General features: G+C 43.4%; 1 protein-coding gene across 1 annotated transcript in view; it reads right to left on the bottom strand.

The window, feature by feature from the left end:
* Window positions 1-18414, bottom strand: part of IDUA (alpha-L-iduronidase) — a gene marked incomplete at its 5' end in the record, with an annotated part of 55406 nt that overhangs the window by 13578 nt on the left and 23414 nt on the right. The window contains 5 exons of the mRNA XM_083353739.1: window positions 531-747; window positions 6932-7111; window positions 9538-9740; window positions 11714-11809; window positions 18129-18236. Coding sequence (XP_083209865.1) covers window positions 531-747; window positions 6932-7111; window positions 9538-9740; window positions 11714-11809; window positions 18129-18236 — 804 coding nt within the window. The remainder of the gene's footprint in view (window positions 1-530; window positions 748-6931; window positions 7112-9537; window positions 9741-11713; window positions 11810-18128; window positions 18237-18414) is intronic.

Raw genomic sequence — 18414 nt, 5'->3', positions numbered from 1 at the left:
AAGGAATGACTGGCCTAAGTTCACTCAGCTGGCTTTTGTGCCAAAGGCAGGACTAGAACTCACAGTCTCCTGGTTTCTAGCCTGGTGCTTTAACCACTAATTATTTGCTGTTGGAAGGCAAATTCCTATTACTTACATTGTTTCCCCCACACCAGTATGTGGTGACAGGTATGAAGTTTTAACTGATTGGCTTATTTCCCAGTTCAACTGAATTAACATCAGCTGGTCAACATAATATATTTCTTCCTTCTTTATTTAATACCAGATACTTCATTTCCTGGAATACTTAAGGGTGTGTAGGAAATGACCAGGCTGAGCCCGAGGGAGAGGGTCAAACGCATCATCAGTCTCGAATCCCTTCATGCCCACAAGAGATTTAAGTCCAGCCCACCTTGAATTCCATTGACCCTTATCTGTCGCCAATTTGCTTTGACCATTGAACTACTAACCTTGAACTGCCTGGACTATTGATTTGACAGTGTATTTAGCAATTGTGAAAATGAAGTGGGGGGGGGAAAGGGGTGTTGTACCTAGCAAAGCCAGCAAGCCCATTACTGTCAGCACCGGCTTCCTCACCATCTGGATGTGGGGGGGCTTTGTGTTATTCATCTGAAAGCGTGCCGTAAGTGTCCTCTGGGTGAAGTAATAAGGATGGTAACTCAGAAATGCATTGTCATTGCTTAACAAAGTGTAGTTGATGGTATTGTTGGGTTTAGCAATGAGAAGATTTTGATGCTGAGCAATTACCTGTAAAGGAACACCATTTGAAAATATGTGAGTTATTATGTTAGTTCAATAAAACAGGTATTCTTCTTCTATTTTACCTTACACTCTTTTAACTTTATTTTATCTTACCTACTATATTTTATTCTATTGTATCTCACCATAGCTATTTGATCTCATTTTACTGTATTTTACTGTGGCTGATGCTCACATTTGATATGGTCAATTGACTAATCAATAAAGTATATCGTAACAAGTGATAGAAGTAATTTTCACAGGTGGCTTTTCAAGATTTTTGACAGCAAATCCACTGCAGGACAAGGTCATTATTTTAAACCAATCCTATCTAACTTGCTGCGCTTCAAATGTATTTGGATAACAATTTTCATCATCCACAAGCAGGTTAGGAACATTTGAAGGCACTAGGTTGGGGAAAGGGTGATTTGCATCTCCCATATGAAATTATATAGTATATAAATCATGGCTATGAGTATTCAGTAAAAACTTGCAACAAAGCAGCTCAGATTATGAAATGCATATATATTAAAATCTGCATGCTTTATTCTGTATGAATACTATTTAGCGTATGCTTAACAGAATTTAGCCTCCTTTGGGTTGCAATACGGAGAAATACGGCAGTGTGCAATGCACTGAAACTCTAAAGTTATTTATTAGTATAAGACACAGTATATAAATTGATTAAATAAGTAAATGATTTGTTTCTTTTGGCTACTAGGAATTCAGCAGGTATTCGACATATGTTTTCAAGTATAACGCTGCAATAAGGGGGAAAAACCAGGTTTCAGCCAGTTAAAAGAAAAACCGAACTTTTCAGCTGTATGCTGGGTCAAAAATCCTCTTTGATACTTTTGCAGTCTTCCTTAAAAAGCATACAGTATACATAGCTGAATACAGATATTTCGTATTGGGATTACTGTACAGCTTTCATTTTTTTCTGCCTCATTTCTAATTCCAAACAGATGACTGCACTGTAAATTTTCTCTGCCTGTAGAAGAAATTAAACCCAGGATCACTGTGACAATTTGAAAACAAGAAAAGTACTGTAACATGTTAGCATCAGGGTCTACTAAGTAAGCCTTTCCAATAGCTTAAATTGACCTAATTCCCTAGCCAGCTAAAATTAGGAATTTAAGAGGAGGATTGCGACAGCATAACTAATCAGATGTAGAAGGATTAATGTTCCACGCCAAAATGCGCACAAAAAAGCAGATTAGCTCTCAAGAACACTGAGTTGTGCAGAAAGGAGTTGTATAAAACTGCATTTAAAATCACAAAAGGTGTTCATGTTAAACTGAATGAGGCCAGAGAAAGACAATTCACACTATTTCTAGCCCTATTAATTTATGGAAGGTTTGTGTGTGTGTGTGTGTGTGTTTGTGTGTGTGTGTGTGTGTGTGTGTGTGAAATAAACATTCCTTGGTCTTCAGTGAAAAACTGAAGAGTAGGCAACTCATAGGAATAGAATAGAATAGGAATACGAATAGAACAGATTAGAACAGGAATATAGAACAGAACAAGAATAGAACAGAACAGAATAGAATATAGAATAGAATAGAAATATAGAACAGCACAGGACAGAACAGAACAGAATATTTTTTATTGGCCAAGTGTGATTGGACACACAAGGAATTTGTCTCTGATGCATAAGCTCACAGTATACATATAAATAGAAAGTGATGGGTCATAAATCATAAATCATAGTTACAATCATTAATCATAAGTTACAAACAACAATAGGAGAAGATAGTAGGAAAGACGAAAAGACAAGAAAAGATGAGAAACAAGACAGTGCTGTGGGAATTAAGTGTTCAGCAGAGTGATGGCACGGGAGGGGGAAAAACTATCTTTGTCTCCAATTCATACTGCATGGCATTCAACTAAAGTTCAGTGAATACAAATTCTGGACTTTCTGTCAGGTAATACCATTCCTTCCCAACATTCAGAAGCTGACGTCAATTGCTTGAAATCCATGCTGAAAAGTGAATTTGGAAAAAGATGCAAATTACATTTGACTCTTTCTCCTTCTTTCTGTCATTCCTTGATCTTTTAAAGCACGGGTGTCAAACTTGCCACGTCACGTGACGTGTTGCGACATATCACAACTTCTCTTGCATTTGCCGGAGCGGGGGTGGGCGGGCCTCCACATGATGCAACCGGCCCGTGGGCTGGCAGTTTGACACCCCTGTTTTAAAACGTGAGGATAAATTGATCAAATGCAAGGAGTGAGAAAGTAGAGGATTTTATAGAACTGGTGACTAAATTGTTGAAAGAAATCCTGTTATTCCTAAATATATATAGAAAAAGGATTGGTTACAACCTGGTTTCCAACTCAAGTCAAAAATATTTTCATAACCTCTCTCCATCTCATACATTCAGACTAGCAATAAAATCTGAATAATGGCATGTATCTATTTCACTTTGGGGGCAATACATCTCAGCAGTATGTGTAAACTCTCTTATGTTAATAATGACAGGTTGGTTTGAAAATCTTACTGCTTAGCTCTCCCTCCCCACTGCGAAACCATGACTAAAAAGTATGGAGTGACTCTTGGTGGTCAAAATCAGCAGCAATGCCAGGCACATCTCCTGTTAATGAAATGGCTCCAAGAGCTATCTGACCAGCACTAAAATCTACTTCTGTCCTAATGGCACACAGAGAAGCAAGGAATATAAGCAGGGTGCAGAATAATTCCGATACCCTAAACCAGGGGTAAGCAACCTTGCCTCTTTCATGATTCGTGGACTTCAACTCCCAGAATTCCTGAGACAGCATAGCTCAGCTTAGAAACCTCTCCCTTTCCCCTCAGCATAGCTGGCTCAGGATTTCTGGGAGTTGAAGTCAGAGATGTTAACATAAGCAATTAATTATTTTGTTATCTAATTTTACCTTCCAAAAGACAGAAGCAGATGAAAAATGTGAGGTTCTTTCCTGTTGGCTTTTTTGAATTAGCTGTTTTAGATTCTAAAAGTTTAGTTCCTAAAGAAGTAACCCTGTAAATAACTTTAATGTCCTCCTCTAGTGCAGGGTAGGCAACCTTGGCTCTTTTATGACTCAAGGACTTCAACTCCCAGAATTCCTGAGCCAGCATGGCTCAGCTTGGAAACCTCTCCCTTTCCCCTCAGCATGGCTGGCTCAGGATTTCTGGGAGTTGAAGTCCACGAGTCATAAAGGAGCCAAGGTTGCCTACCCCTGTCCTAAACATTCATCTAATTATTTAAGGAAGGCAGATATTGCTTTTCATTATACAACAACGATACAGACAATAAACCTACAGGAATTTTCTTTTTTGAAAACCCAAATCTCTTCTCTCCTCAGGGAAACATATGGAAAATACCACTAGGGCATTGTTTTCTCAACCTTGGCTACGTTTAAGACCTATGGACTTCAACTTCCAGCATCTGCTGGCTGAGGAATTCTGGGAATTGAAGTCCACACGTCTTAAGGATTCTGGGAGTTGAAGTCCACATGTTTTAAAGTAGCCAGGGTTGAGAAATACTGCTCTACGGTATTGCTTAAGGGAACAGCTGCTGGTCTTTTGGACCAGTCAGAAGTTAATAGAGACTTCTTAAGATGATCTTTCAATAGCTAACGTAGGAGAAACTTGTCAACCAGACACTCATTCTCCAACTGCAAAAGTTAGCCTTCAGATAATAAAACTCACACGTAGGGGCAGAGACACTTCATCAAATAAGCATTTTATTTTATACTTAATTCTCAGTAGTTAAAAAGATCTACCACTGTAAAAAAAAAGGGGGGGAAGAGGATTTATTTTTATTTTATTTTTATTTTAATTCCATTTATATCCCGCCCTTCTCCGAAGACTCAGGGCGGCTTACAAGCTTAGCAGTAGCCTTCATTCTATGTATATCCCTCTCCCCCTTTAAAAGGATGACCTTTATTTTTTAGTCCTCCAGCTTCTACTTCTTACCCAAACACAGGTAGTCCTTGACTTACAACCACTGGTCTAGTGATTATTCGAAATTACAATGGCACCGAAAAAATGACTTACGACCGTTTTTTACACTTAACGACCACTGCAGTTTCCGCCATTGTCACGTGATCAAAATTGGGACACTTGGAAACTGGCACGTATTTATGACAGTTGCAGTGTGCCGGGGGTGGGGGGCATGTGATCCCCTTTTGCAACCTTCCGACAAGCAAAGCCAATGGGGAAGCCAGATTCGCTTAACAACTGCATTACTAAATTAACAACTGCAGTGATTCATTGAACAACCGGGACAAGAAAGGTTGTAAATGAGGAAAAATACACATAACAACTGTCTGGCTTAGCAACACAAATTTTGGGCTCAATTGTGGTCGTAAGCTGAGAACTACTGTATACAAAATAAAAAAAGATTTGAGGTATACAACCAATGTGTGTGAAGTGGGGACAAACCCTCTTCTATCTTTCCCTTTTTTAACTAAGAGTTCATCTGAGACATCAGCTGGCTGTTTTGAGGCCATCGACTATATTAAACAGAAAACAATGGTCAACATGCTGATGGGCGATTCCCATCCCACATTTGTACACAAATGCCTAGTTAATTGTTGAAATACCTTATTTAAGATAGTGTAAACTTATGATATCATATATTTTGGGATACTGTTTGATTGCTCTTATGGTTTTTATGATATGACTGAATTGCAAGTTGCTTTGAGTCTTGGATGGAAAGTGTGTGCAAATGACCGAAGCAAATGAAATAAATTCACTAATTCCATCCAGGAGATCATCCAGGTTTCATCTCGTCTTGCCTCAAAATCTACAGTGATGATTCTCCCACTGTTGACCAAGCTATAAGCTATGATGGATGGATTTGTGTTTAGTAGCCTAAAATCAAGCAGTATTCACCGATTGAAAATTGTCGGATTAAATGGCAAAAAGGAATGTAGCACTATGGCGAAGCCAAGATGACAGACTTGCTGGACGTACACCCGCTCTACCCCAAAGTGTATTTTAAATTGTAAAAGAGCGGGCAGACACTCCTTTTACAGCGTGTTTACGATTACAAAAATTGCAAGGTGCAGATGCAGTTTCCCTCCATTAGGTGATGCACAAGTCCTGCCTGTGAGATATTGCAAAGTCTATAAAACAACAGACAAAGCTAAAACCACGTTCGTCAGGCCAGTTCCAGTTTAGCACCTGCCCAGCTTCAGTCCAATTCTTTAGGCAGAAGCAGAGGAAATCAATTCGGGTATGCCTGCATGGCTTAGTATTTCTGAATAATTCATGGGTGCAAAGGGAACATAGCGGATCATAACATTCATGGACATTTGCAGGGAGAGTACTTCCGTTCGGGCCTAAGCAGGAATTCTTTAAATAAAGCTTTCTAAACTGAAAACAGGTGAGAAACAATTGCAGGGAGTCCTCAACTTGCAACAGCTCGTTTAGTGACCGTTCGAAGTTACAACGGCACTGAAAGGAGTGACTCGTGACCGTTTTTCACACTTACGACTGCTGCAGCATCCCCAGGATCGTGTGATCAAAATTCAGACGCTTGACAGCTGACATGTTTATGACGGTTGGTCTGTCCCGGGGTCACACAATCACCTTTTGCGACCTTCTGACGAGCAAAGTCAACGGGGAGGCCCGATTTACTTAACAACCGTGCTACTAACTTAACAACTGCAGTGATTCATTCAACCGTGCCAAGCAAGATCGTAAAATGGGGGCAAAACTCACTTAACAAATGTCTCCCTTAAGAACAGAAACGACGGGCTCAATTGGGGTCGTAAGTCGAGGACCCCCTGTATTTACTTCCAGTTCTTCTGAGCGGAAGTGCTTAGTCACAGCGTGGTCTTGAAACCCAGAAGTAACAGGGAATGCATGATGTTGGCTCCTGCAACATAACAAATACGTTATGTCGGCAGGCAGTATTAAGTCAGTTGGGAAGCAATGCCGGTCAAGTCTAAGAAGGACTTGGTTTATGATTTGAGATCATAAGAGTATTTAACAACTTCCAAATGCTCCAAGGACTTCAAACTGGAGCAGGTCCCTTTCTGGTCTAGAAGATTGAAGTCTAAATGCTTAGCACCCTGTCCTAACCCTGACAGCCTGAATGTTTGTCAGAGCGAGCAGAGCACATTGAGCAAGATAATCTAGACGAGCCTCTGTTTACTTTTTGATTCCCCATTATCCAATAAAAAATCCCCAACAAAAACTTCTACTTTTACCAGCATCAACCTTACCTTTACCACCATAGCTGCATAGGTCACATCAGCTCTCCACTGCTGGGGAATCGACCATCCTACCAGAGGATCAGCCTCATCATTGTATACAGGGACCGAGGCAAAATTGGGGAACATCTTCTGGATCTGCCCCATGGCCTCAGTTTCCTGTTCCAAGATATGAAGAGAACTCCCAGCCCCCTGGGGATCAGAAGCATTGTGATGACTGTTATTATCTAGTAACCGCACACCTGTTCTCCTATTCTTATACTGTTTTGTCAAAATGAGGCCAGGGAATCTCTCTCTTTTTGAATGGGGTCCTCAGAAGTTCCAAAGTCTATCACCAAATTAAGATTTTTTTTAAATATGCCATTTAAAGAGGAATACTATTAAATAATGATAGGAGAGTAACAAATCCAACTACATTTCTACAGACGTAAATAATATTAAGCTTGTAACATGAATTAATATTAGGCTCCAAAAGCCAGTTTGGTCTCTGACAGCTAGTTTGGCCTAATGGTTAAGGCACCAGACCAGAAAGCCAGAAACTGTGAGTTCATGTCTTACCTTAGCCATGAAAGCTAGCTGGGTGACTTTAAGCCAGTTGCTCTTTCTCGGCCCAACCTACCTCACAGGGTTGTTGTTGTAGAGAAAATAGGAGGAGAAAAAGTGTACTGGGCATATTTGCTCCCTTGAGTTATTTGTAAAAATGCACAAAGCTGGGATACAAATAGATAAATGGCTTCTATTTTATTCTTACTCTACCTGTGATTCTGTGGCTCGCTAAAGCCCTTGTTTGTACTAAGCTGTCCGTCCTGATCAATGAGCTCTGCTGGGAGTATTTCTACTTGAAGTTTTATTTTATTTATTTATACAGCGTATGCCATAGTGGCAAATATCTGTAGCTCAGGTGTAGGATGAGGGTGAAGGTTCATTTCTCCGAGCTTGTGGGTTGGCTTCTGAATGTTTCGTTACCAGGCTAGGTAACATCTTCAGCAGAGCTTAGGGGATGCCAGTGTTTGTGTTCTTCTGTTTATAAGGGCTTCAGGGGTGGGTGTGGGTCTTGTGAGGGTCTTGTGATGGGTCAGGTGTGAGTCCTGAGTGAGAGGCTTGTGTTGGGTCTTGTGACGGGGAGGTTACATCAGATCAGGGTCATTGGGAGGTGAACTGCTGGTGGGGGGGCTTGCGTGGGTTGGTTGAGGGTCGTTGCTGTCTCTGATTGGCTGTGCGGTTGATCTGGATTGTGAGGGGTTCGTAGGCTAGTTGTAGGTTATTGTGTCTGTTGATGGAATTGCTTGTGGAGGGCCAGGCTTCACGAGCGTGGCGGGTGGCAGCATGGCCGATGATTTTTGTGTTGCTTCAATCGAACGGCTGCTGTTTGGTGTCAGTGTGGGTGGAGATTAAGGATTTGGGATTGTGGTGTTTGACTGCTAGCCGGTGTTTGTGGATCCCACTTTTTAATTGACGTGATGTTTGTCCCAGGTAGAGTTAGTTGCAATGGTTACAGTTGATTTTGTAGATTATATTGACCAACTGATGACTCACACCTGACCCACCACAAGACCCACCACAGACCCTTACTTGACACACCCACACACCGAAGCCCTTATAAACAAAATACTGACCCTGACATTCCCTAAGCTCTGCTGAAGATGTTACCTAGGCTGGTAACGAAACATTCAGAAACCAACCCACAAGCTTGGAGAACGAACCTTTACCCTCACATTGTATAGTTCAGGGGTCTGCAACCTTGACAACTTTTAACACTTGTGGACTTCAGCTCCCAGAATTCCGCAGCCAGCATAGCACAGCTGGCTGAGGAATTCTGGGAGCTGAAGTCCACAAGTCTTAAAAGTTGTCAAGGTTGCAGACCCCTGGTAGAGTTCATCCAACTCTCAATAACTCTGGGCAGCTAAAAATTCAAAATATAAAATACAAAAACATATTCCCCCCCCTCCAAATAAATAGCCCCAAAAGCAACATATAAGCAAGAAAAACTCACCCACCAAGGACACAGACTCAACTTTGCCCAAAGTTTGGGAGAAAAGCCAGGTCTTCAATAGCTTTCTGAAGGATGGAAGCCACCCAGATCTCTGGAATGTTATCGTTCTCCCCAAATCCCACTAAGTGACACTGCTTAATCAATGGGACCAAGAGAGAATCCATTCTGCTTCATCACACCAGATTGGCAGAAACAATTGGAGACAGGTGATCCCTCAAATAAAGGTGATAACCAAGCACCTTAAATTGCACCAGGAAGTTCATTGTTAACCTGAGCAGCTCATGAAGCAATTTTGGGGGGGGGGGGGCACGCAGGCTTAATGAGGCATGCCCAACATGGCCACCACTGCTGCATTCTGGACTACCTGTAGTTTCCAGGTTTAGTAGAAGAAACCAAAGCGTCAGAGATAAATAAGCCAACAAGGTAATATACACAGTGGCACTTTGAACATGCCATATAATTCTCTGCAAGAGGTAACAGCCCCTTTTTTATTCAATCCAATATTTTCCACCTTGTCTGTATTTTTTTTTTGATCGGATAAAAATAAATAAACGAGAACGTTTAACTTAGATCGGGAACTTTTCAAGTTCTCAGCCATTAAAAAACAAACAAACAACGAGCTGACCTTTTTATGCATGGCGATGTAGTCTAGCCGGATTCCTGTCTCTCCGGTGAAAAAATTTGTGCCGTTGTAGCAATGACTGAGGAGGTTCCAGCAAATTGGAGACTTGGGCAATGGATGAAAGGAATCTCCGGGGCCTCCCAATTTTAGCTGACAACTGGCTTCCCTTAATCCTTCAGAACAAGCATCGTAGTAGTTGAGAAATCCTGGATGTAAGGTGGAAGAGTTGTGAAAGACTCAGCGTTTGATATCAATACACTATCTTATCAGTGGAACAGGAAACTATCTCGCTCTTCAGAATGCGCTAGGCCAGGGGTAGGCAACCTTGGCTCTTTTATGACTCGTGGACTTCAACTCCCAGAATTCCTGAGCCAGCATGGCTCAGCATGGAAACCTCTCCCTTTCCACTCAGCATGGCTGGCTCAGGAATTCTGGGAGTTGAAGTCCATAAGTCATAAAAGAGTTAAGGTTGCCTACCCCTGCACTAGGCTGAAATCTAACAAAGCAGGGCATATTTCAGAGCATTTCTGTATTAACAATAGCTGATTCAGAAATGTAACACTTGCCTGAACTTGTGTGTCTTCTTTGTGGCTATGGAACTTGCGACTATAGATTTGATTGTGACTGCCAATAAAATACAGTCTTATCATGTTTTAAAGCACCCTGCGGGTTCTTGTACAGGCATGGTCTTCAATATATAAATTCAAGGATAATTTCCTTTTTATAAAGCTACAAAGGAGCAGCCGAGGGAAGGGCAGCTTTACAGGTAGTCCTTGACTTACGACCACAACTGAGCCCAGAATGTATATGTTGCTAAGTGAGAAATTTGTCCTTTGCCCCATTTTACGACTTTTCTCGCCACAGCTGCTAAGTGAATTGCTGCGGTTGTTAAGTTAGTAGCATGGCTGTTCAGTGGATCTGGCTTCCCTGTTGACTTTGCCTGTCAGAAGATTGCAAAAGAGGATCCTATGATCCTGGGACCCTGTAACCGTCATAAATGTGAATCAGTTCTCAAGCATCCGAATGTAAATCACATGACCCCCAGGGATGCCGCAACGGTCATAAGGGTGAAAAATGGTCATAAGTCACTTTTTTCCCCAGTGCCGTTGTAACTTCAAATGATTACTAAATGAAATGTTGTAAGTCAAGGACTACCTGTATTGTGGTTCAGGCTTAAGCACGAGAAGTCCGCTTCACCCCACGAGTTACAGCATATGTCTGCTAGAATTATACACACACACACCTCTCAAATATTTGGAAGAACGGGCCTGAGTGCAGGACAATTATTCAGCAGCAGTGACAGAATTCCTGTGGGTTATTTTATTTATTTATTTTAATTCCATTTATATCCCACCCTTCTCCGAAGACTCAGGGCGGCTTACAAGCTTAGCAGTAGCCTTCATTCTATGTATATGCCTGCTTATTAGGGCTTTCACACACCCCCAAGCGGCATTATTACAAAGTCAGCTTAATTGCCTCCAACAATCTGGGTCCTCATTATGAGCCCATAAAGACCGGGATGCGTCAAATTTGTACGTATATAATTTAGAAACAAATGCAATGCAAACTGTTTTGCATAAGACAAACAGATTTCTCATTGAAATTCTGGGCGCAACCAAATACGATCAAGCCCCTTGTGACAATATCATTATACGTAAATGCATAAGATACCCTTTCGCAATGAAAGAAACTCTACAGTTCTCACTGTCACTCCAATGATCTTCCCTTCTGGCTACATTACTTCCCTTGACTTATGATCCCGAAACAGCTATGGGAGCACCCAAACTCTGATAGGGGAGAGAATAAAATAACAAGAGGGAACTCCCAACAGCCACTCATACTGCTATGTCCCTTCCTTTGGCAAGTCCATGAGAATGCTTGCGATGGCTCCTCTTGATGTTACAGGTAGTCCCTGATTTATGACCACAATTGAGCCCAATATTTCCGCTGTTATAAAAGACTAAATAACATTCCTGTCTGCTAAACTAGGCACAATAACTTAGTTTTGGAAGAGTTTTGATGGCAAAATCAATTATCTATTTGATATTTATCTATTTGATCTGAGCTTTACAAGATCTAAAATGAGCAACGTTTTCCTTGCTTGCATCTAACGTCTGCTTGGAATTCTTTCCATATTATTAACATTTTTTTTTAAAAAAAGGCATTTAAAACAGCTTACCATTTACAGTCATTGATACATTGTCAAAGTCATGGTGATCTGGTTCATTCCAGGTCTCAAAATTCCACTTTGAAACATGTTTCAATCCATACCTCTCTGGAAATTAAACTTAAGAGTTAATGTATTAAACTCATTTATTAAGCTCTGAGCAAAGTCTCAGGTGAATGACTCTTGGGCCAAATAATTCTATGCTAGCAGATTTTGCCTTTAAGAGACATAGATGGATGATCAATCTGGGATACAACAGATTTACACATAATTTATTCCACAAAGGGCAGTGGGGCGGGGGAGAGTCCCAGTGAATTTTACTCCGCTATTTGTTGCTGCCCCTTCATGGATTACTGCCTTGTCGTGGCGAAGGGGCTTGCGTAATTCAATGAAGCTATGAGCTATGCCGTGCAGGGCCACCCAAGACAGAAAGGTCATAGAAGAGAGTTCTGACAAAACGTGATCCACTGGAGAAGGAAATGGCAACCCACTCCAGTATCTTTGCCATGAAAACCCTATGGACAGTACCAAAAGGCAAAACGATATGACGCTGGAAGATGAACCCCTCAGGTCGGAAGGCGTCCAATATGCTACTGGGGAAGAGCAGAGGGCTAGTACTAGTAGCGCCAGAAAGAATGAAGCGACTGGGCCAAAGCCGAAAGGACGCTCAGCTGTGGATATGTCTGGTGGTGAAAGGAAAGTCCGATGCTGTAAAGATTTTTTCTCCATAGGAACCTGGAATGTAAGATCCATGAATCAAGGAAAGCTGGACGTGGTCAAACAAGAGATGACAAGACTGAACATCGACATCTTAGGTATCAGCGAACTAAAATAGACAGGAATGGGTGAATTTAATTCAGATGACCATCAGGTATACTACTGCGGGCAAGAATCCCTCAGAAGAAATGGAGTAGCCTTCATAGTCAATAAAAGAGTAGGAAAATCAATACTGGGATACAATCCTCAAAATGACAGAATGATCTCAGTTCGAATCCAAGGCAAACCATTCAATATCACAGTAGTCCAAGTCTATGCCCCAACCACCAGTGCTGAAGAGGATGAAATTGACCGGTTCTATGAAGCCCTACAGCACCTTATAGAAATAACACCAAAAAATGATGTCCTTATCATCATGGGGGATTGGAATGCTAAAGTAGGAAGCCAAAAGATAACTGGAATAACAGGCAAGTTTGGCCTTGGAGTACAAAATGAAGCAGGGCACAGGCTGATAGAATTTTGTCAAGAGAATACGATGGTCATAGCAAACACTCTTTTCCAACAACCCAAGAGACGGCTCTACACATGGACATCACCAGACAGTCAACACAGAAATCAGATTGACTATATGCTCTGCAGCCAAAGATGGAGAAGCTCTATACAGTCGGTAAAAACAAGACCAGGAGCTGACTGTGGCTCAGACCATGAGCTTCTCCTTGCAAAGTTTAGGCTTAAACTGAAGAAAGTAGGGAAAAGCACTAGGCCACTCAGGTATGAATTAAATCATATCCCTGTTGAATATACAGTAGAGGTGACAAATAGATTTAAGGAATTAGATCTGATAGACAGAGTGCCTGAAGAACTATGGACAGAGGTTCGCGACATTGTACAACAGGTAGCAACCAAAACCATCCCAAAGAAAAAGAAATGCAAGAAAGCAAAATGGCTGTCTGAGGAAGCTTTGCAAATAGCTGAGGAAAGGAGGGAAGCGAAAGGCAAGGGAGAAAAACATAGATATGCCCAATTGAATGCAGAATTCCAGAGAATAGCTAGAAGAGATAAGAATGCCTTCTTAAATGAACAGTGCAAAGAAATAGAAGAAAACAATAGAATAGGGAGGACCAGAGATCTTTTCAAGAAAATTGGAGAGATGAAGGGAACGTTTAACGCAAAAATGGGCATGATAAAGGACCAAAATGGCAGGGACCTAACAGAGGCAGAAGAGATTAAGAAGAGGTGGCAAAATTACACAGAAGAACTATACAAGAATGAGCTTAACGTCCCAGATAATCACAATGAGGTGGTCACTGACCTCGAGCCAGACATCCTAGAATGTGAGGTGAAGTGGGCCTTAGAAAAGCTGAGCAACAACAAAGCTAGTGGAGGTGACAGTATTCCAGCTGAGCTATTCAAAATCTTAAAAGACAGTGCAGTAAAAGTGCTACACTCAATTTGCCAGCAAATTTGGAAAACTCAACAGTGGCCACAGGATTGGAAAAGATCAGTTTACATTCCAATTCCAAAGAAAGGCAGTGCCAAAGAATGTTCAAACTATTGCACCATTGCACTCATTTCTCATGCTAGTAAAGTCATGCTTAAAATCCTACAAGCTAGACTTCAGCAGTATGTGGATCGAGAACTACCAGAAGTACAGGCAGGATTTCGAAGAGGCAGAGGAACTAGAGATCAAATTGCCAACATACGCTGGATCATGGAGAAAGCTAGGGAGTTCCAGAAAAACATCTACTTCTGCTTCATTGACTATGCTAAAGCCTTTGATTGTGTGGATCATAACAAACTGTGGCAAGTTCTTAAAGAGATGGGAGTACCAGACCATCTTATTTGTCTCTTGAGAAACCTATATGCGGGTCAAGAAGCAACAGTGAGAACTGGACACGGAACCACTGATTGGTTCAAAATTGGGAAAGGAGTCCGGCAAGGCTGTATACTGTCGCCCTGCCTATTTAACTTATATGCAGAGCACATCATGAGAAAGGCAGGGCTAGATGAATCAAAAGTTGGAATTAAGATTGCCGGAAGAAATATCAACAACCTAAGATACGCAGATGATACCACTCTAATGGCAGAAAGTGAAGAAGAACTAAAGAGCCTCTTGTTGCGAGTGAAGAAGGAGAGTGCAAAACTTGGGTTGAAACTTAACATTAAGAAAACCAAGATCATGGCATCTGGCCCTCTCAATTCCTGGTAAATAGATGGGGAAGAAATGGAGGTAGTGACAGATTTTATTTTCCTGGGCTCCAAGATCACTGCAGATGGGGACTGTAGCCAAGAAATTAAAAGACGCTTGCTCCTGGGGAGGAAAGCCATGGCAAATCTAGACAGCACACTAAAAAGCAGAGACATCACCCTGTCAACAAAAGTGCGTATAGTCAAGGCTATGGTCTTCCCAGTTGCAATGTATGGCAGTGAAAGTTGGACCATAAGAAAGGCTGAGCGCCAAAGAATTGAGGCCTTTGAACTATGGTACTGGAGAAGACTCCTGCGAGTCCCTTGGACTGCAAGGCGATCAAACCGGTCAGTCCTAGAGGAGATCAATCCTGACTGCTCTTTAGAAGGCCAGATCCTGAAGCTAAAACTCAAATACTTTGGCCACCTAATGAGAAGGAAGGACTCACTGGAGAAGAGCCTAATGCTGGGAAAGATCGAGGGCAATAGAAGAAGGGGACGACAGAGAATGAGGTGGCTGGATGGAGTCACTGAAGCAGTAGGCGTGAGCTTAAATGGACTCCAGAAGATGGTAGAAGACAGGAAGGCCTGGAGGAATGTTGTCCATAGGGTCGCGATGGGTCGGACACAACTTCGCAGCTAACAACAACAACAACAAATTTGTTGCTGACTTTTGGGAGTGGTGCTCATCTCCTTTTCAAGGCCATCGAGCCAATAGTATCCGAAGACATTTCCAGTCATGTGACCAGCATGATGGAACGATCATCATGGAACGATGTTACCTTCCCACCAAAATGGTACCTATTTATCTACTTGCATTTTCATGCTCTCAAACTGCTAGGTTGGCAAGAGCTGGGGCGAGGATGGGAGCTCATCCTGTCACATGGAGCTTGGATCTCACACCTGGGCTGCTTGCTTTCCAGTTGACAAGCCCAGCCTCTTAACTGCTGAGCCACCGTGCCACCCATTTATTCCACAATAGGACCCCAAATTTGTCTACATAGGAGAACACAACCAGGAAGCTCTGAAATGGGTGCGATTTTCCCAAAGACATGCACCTAATTTCCATGGCTTTTCACAGATCTGTTGCTGAATTGTAATGTGTAATGTAAAAGAAAAGGAAATAACCATATTAACGGGATTGAATTAATGTAGAGTTCAAATATCTATATTATGATACCCAGTATATCACTCAAAGGCCTAGTGCAGGGGTCAGCAACCTGAAACAGCGAAAGAGCCACTCAGAACCGGTTCCGTCACAAAAAAACCCCTGGGAGCCGCAAAAAATGTGTGCGCATGCGCATTCACAGAACAGAGGGTTTGACTGAAGAGTGGAGCCTAAGGCGAGACATGCACCTGCCCTGCCCCCTCCGCTCTCATTCACTCACGTTTTGTTTGCAAAAGCTTCTCTCTCGCTCTCTCATTCATTGACATTTTGCTCTAAAAAGCCTCTTTCACATTCTCATTCACTCACACTTTGCTCAAAAATGCTTCTCTCTCGCTCTCATTCATTCGAAAAGCCAGCCGCGGGGCCTCCATTTACTTCCAGGGGGATGCTTGGCAATGAAGGGGATGATTGAAACCGCTCCTGGTAGTGCTGCTACTGCTAGCTTTTCCACTTGCTGCTTGGTTCCGATGAGACTGGAGAACCCCCGGATGCCACTGCTGGGGTGGAGGAGGCTACCCGGATTTGGCCGTAGCGGAAGCCGATGACAGTAGTGGTGGAGGCGGCGGCAAGAGAGACGCTGGAGGTCTGCCGCACCTCCGTCAGCCTCCGCCTCCCCCGCAGAAACAAATTCCCGTGCCAGCCCCCATGGCAGCAGTGGGCCCCAAGTGCTGGGCAATCGGTCTGGCGGTGGTGGCTGCTGTTGGGGCGGCCTAGTGCGCTTGCCGGGAGATGCTGGAAGCACTCCAGGCCCGGCGTGGTAGCCACTGCGCTCGCCGTCTTTGGCGGCTGTGGCAGCACTGCTTGCCTGCTGGGTGGAAGCAACAGGAAAGTGGCAGCGCTGGCCGCTGCTGTTGCAGCAGCCTAGTGCGCTCACCGAGAGACGATGGAGGTGCTTTGGCCATAGCAGAAGCCGACGACAGTAGCGGTGGAGGCGGCGGCAAGAGAGACGTTGGAGGTCCGCCGCATCTCCGTCAGCCTCCACCTCCCCCACAGAAATAAATTACGTGCCGGCCCCCATGGCAGCAGCAGGCCCCAAGGGCCAGGCAATCGCTCCGGCGGCTGCTGCTGTTGGGGTGGCCTAGTGCGCTCACCGAGAGATGCTGGAGGTGCTCCAGGCCCGGTGTGGTAGCCGCTGCGCTCGCTGTCTTTGGAGGCTCTGATGGCAGGAGCAGTGGTGTGTCCAGGCAGGACCATCTGTTACTTGGAGGGGCGGGAGCTGCCAGCGCATCGCCCATGCCCGCTTGCCGAGTACTGCCTGCCGGGCACTAGGCTGCCCCAACAGTCACCGCCGCCGCCTTCCTGTTGCTTCTGCTCAGCAGGCAGGCGGTGCTGCTCCTGCCGCCACAGCCGCAAAGACGGTAAGCGCCATCTTTCTGGGTTTTCTGAGGTAAAGAAGTAGGAAATGAAGTGCGGGCTGCTCACCATCGCGTTTCGGGTGTGGACACCGCGGGGCTTAAGCGGCGGAAAGGGCGAGCCGAGGCGGACTCTGCTTTCATTGTTTAAGTTTGCCTGCTCGGCTTCTCTCCAGCCCTCCAATCGCACAGCTCTTCCCTCTTGCAAGCCTTGAGCTCGCCAGCCCTCTCTTTTTCCTACAATTCCCTCATCATCACAAAAAATAATGAAAGGCATGCATGATTTTCCACCTGCTGTGCCTTCCTGGGGCTGCCCTCCTCCACTGTTTCGCCCAGTGGGATGGGGAGGGAGTCGGGCGAGGCGGCAGTGGTGTGGTCAGAGGAGGGGAGCCCGAGGAAGGCGCAGCAGGTGGAAAAAGGGCCCACTCACCTTTCCAGCAGTCCTCCCGTCTTTTCCTCCACTGCCGCCATGTGCAGTCCAAAGAAGAAAAGAGGTTTGTGGGCAGTCCCACAAACAGTTTCTGGGCAGTCCCACAAAGCAAAGAATTTTAACCAATCAATTCAAACTTCGTGAGGTTTTCTTTTTTTGTGAGAAGTTTGAATTGATTGGTTGAATTTTTTTAGTCCACTTTTTTTTTCCGGGACTGCACATGGCGGAGTAGGACTGGGAGCTGCAAGAGATGGCTGAAAGAGCCACATGTGGCTCCGGAGCCACAGGCTGCCGACCCATGGCCTGGTGTGATCCTCAGCTAAAAAGCTGATATATCCAGAATATGCTTTATCTCAGCATTAATTTAGCCTCTAAATCCCATATCTAAAGTTGTCTGCTGCCTGTGGAATTCCCTACTAATGTTCAGCTATTTAGCCAACCAGAGCCATACCCGGTTGCATAAATTAAGTCACAGCATATTCAGACCAAAAAGGGTTGAACAAAAAAATATAGATTTTCACTAGCGTGGCTTTTTATAAATGTTTGCACCAACACTGAGTTTGGTTAACTCACCGATATATCTTTTGGCCAACTGTACAATCAGGCTCTTCCACTCTACCACTTGCTCTTTATCATCAAAGTCAGTGAAGTATCCTGAAGGACTTCCCATCAATTCAAAACCTTCATTTAATATAAAAAAACAAAGGCAAAATAATTCAGTCAAGAATTGATAGCAGTTTTGAATTTTTCTATGTAAGCTGCTTTAGTCCTCATTTGTGAATTATAGCTAATATCCAAGGAACCAGGGGACCAATTTCATTTACAGAGCGTAAAGCAGGGAAGGACCTCTACAGCTAAT

Source organism: Vipera ursinii (genome assembly GCF_947247035.1).
Source record: "Vipera ursinii genome assembly, chromosome: 2".
Classification (NCBI taxonomy): domain Eukaryota; kingdom Metazoa; phylum Chordata; class Lepidosauria; order Squamata; family Viperidae; genus Vipera; species Vipera ursinii.
Note: the sequence above shows the minus strand (reverse complement) of the source record. Positions and strands in the feature narration are given on the sequence as shown.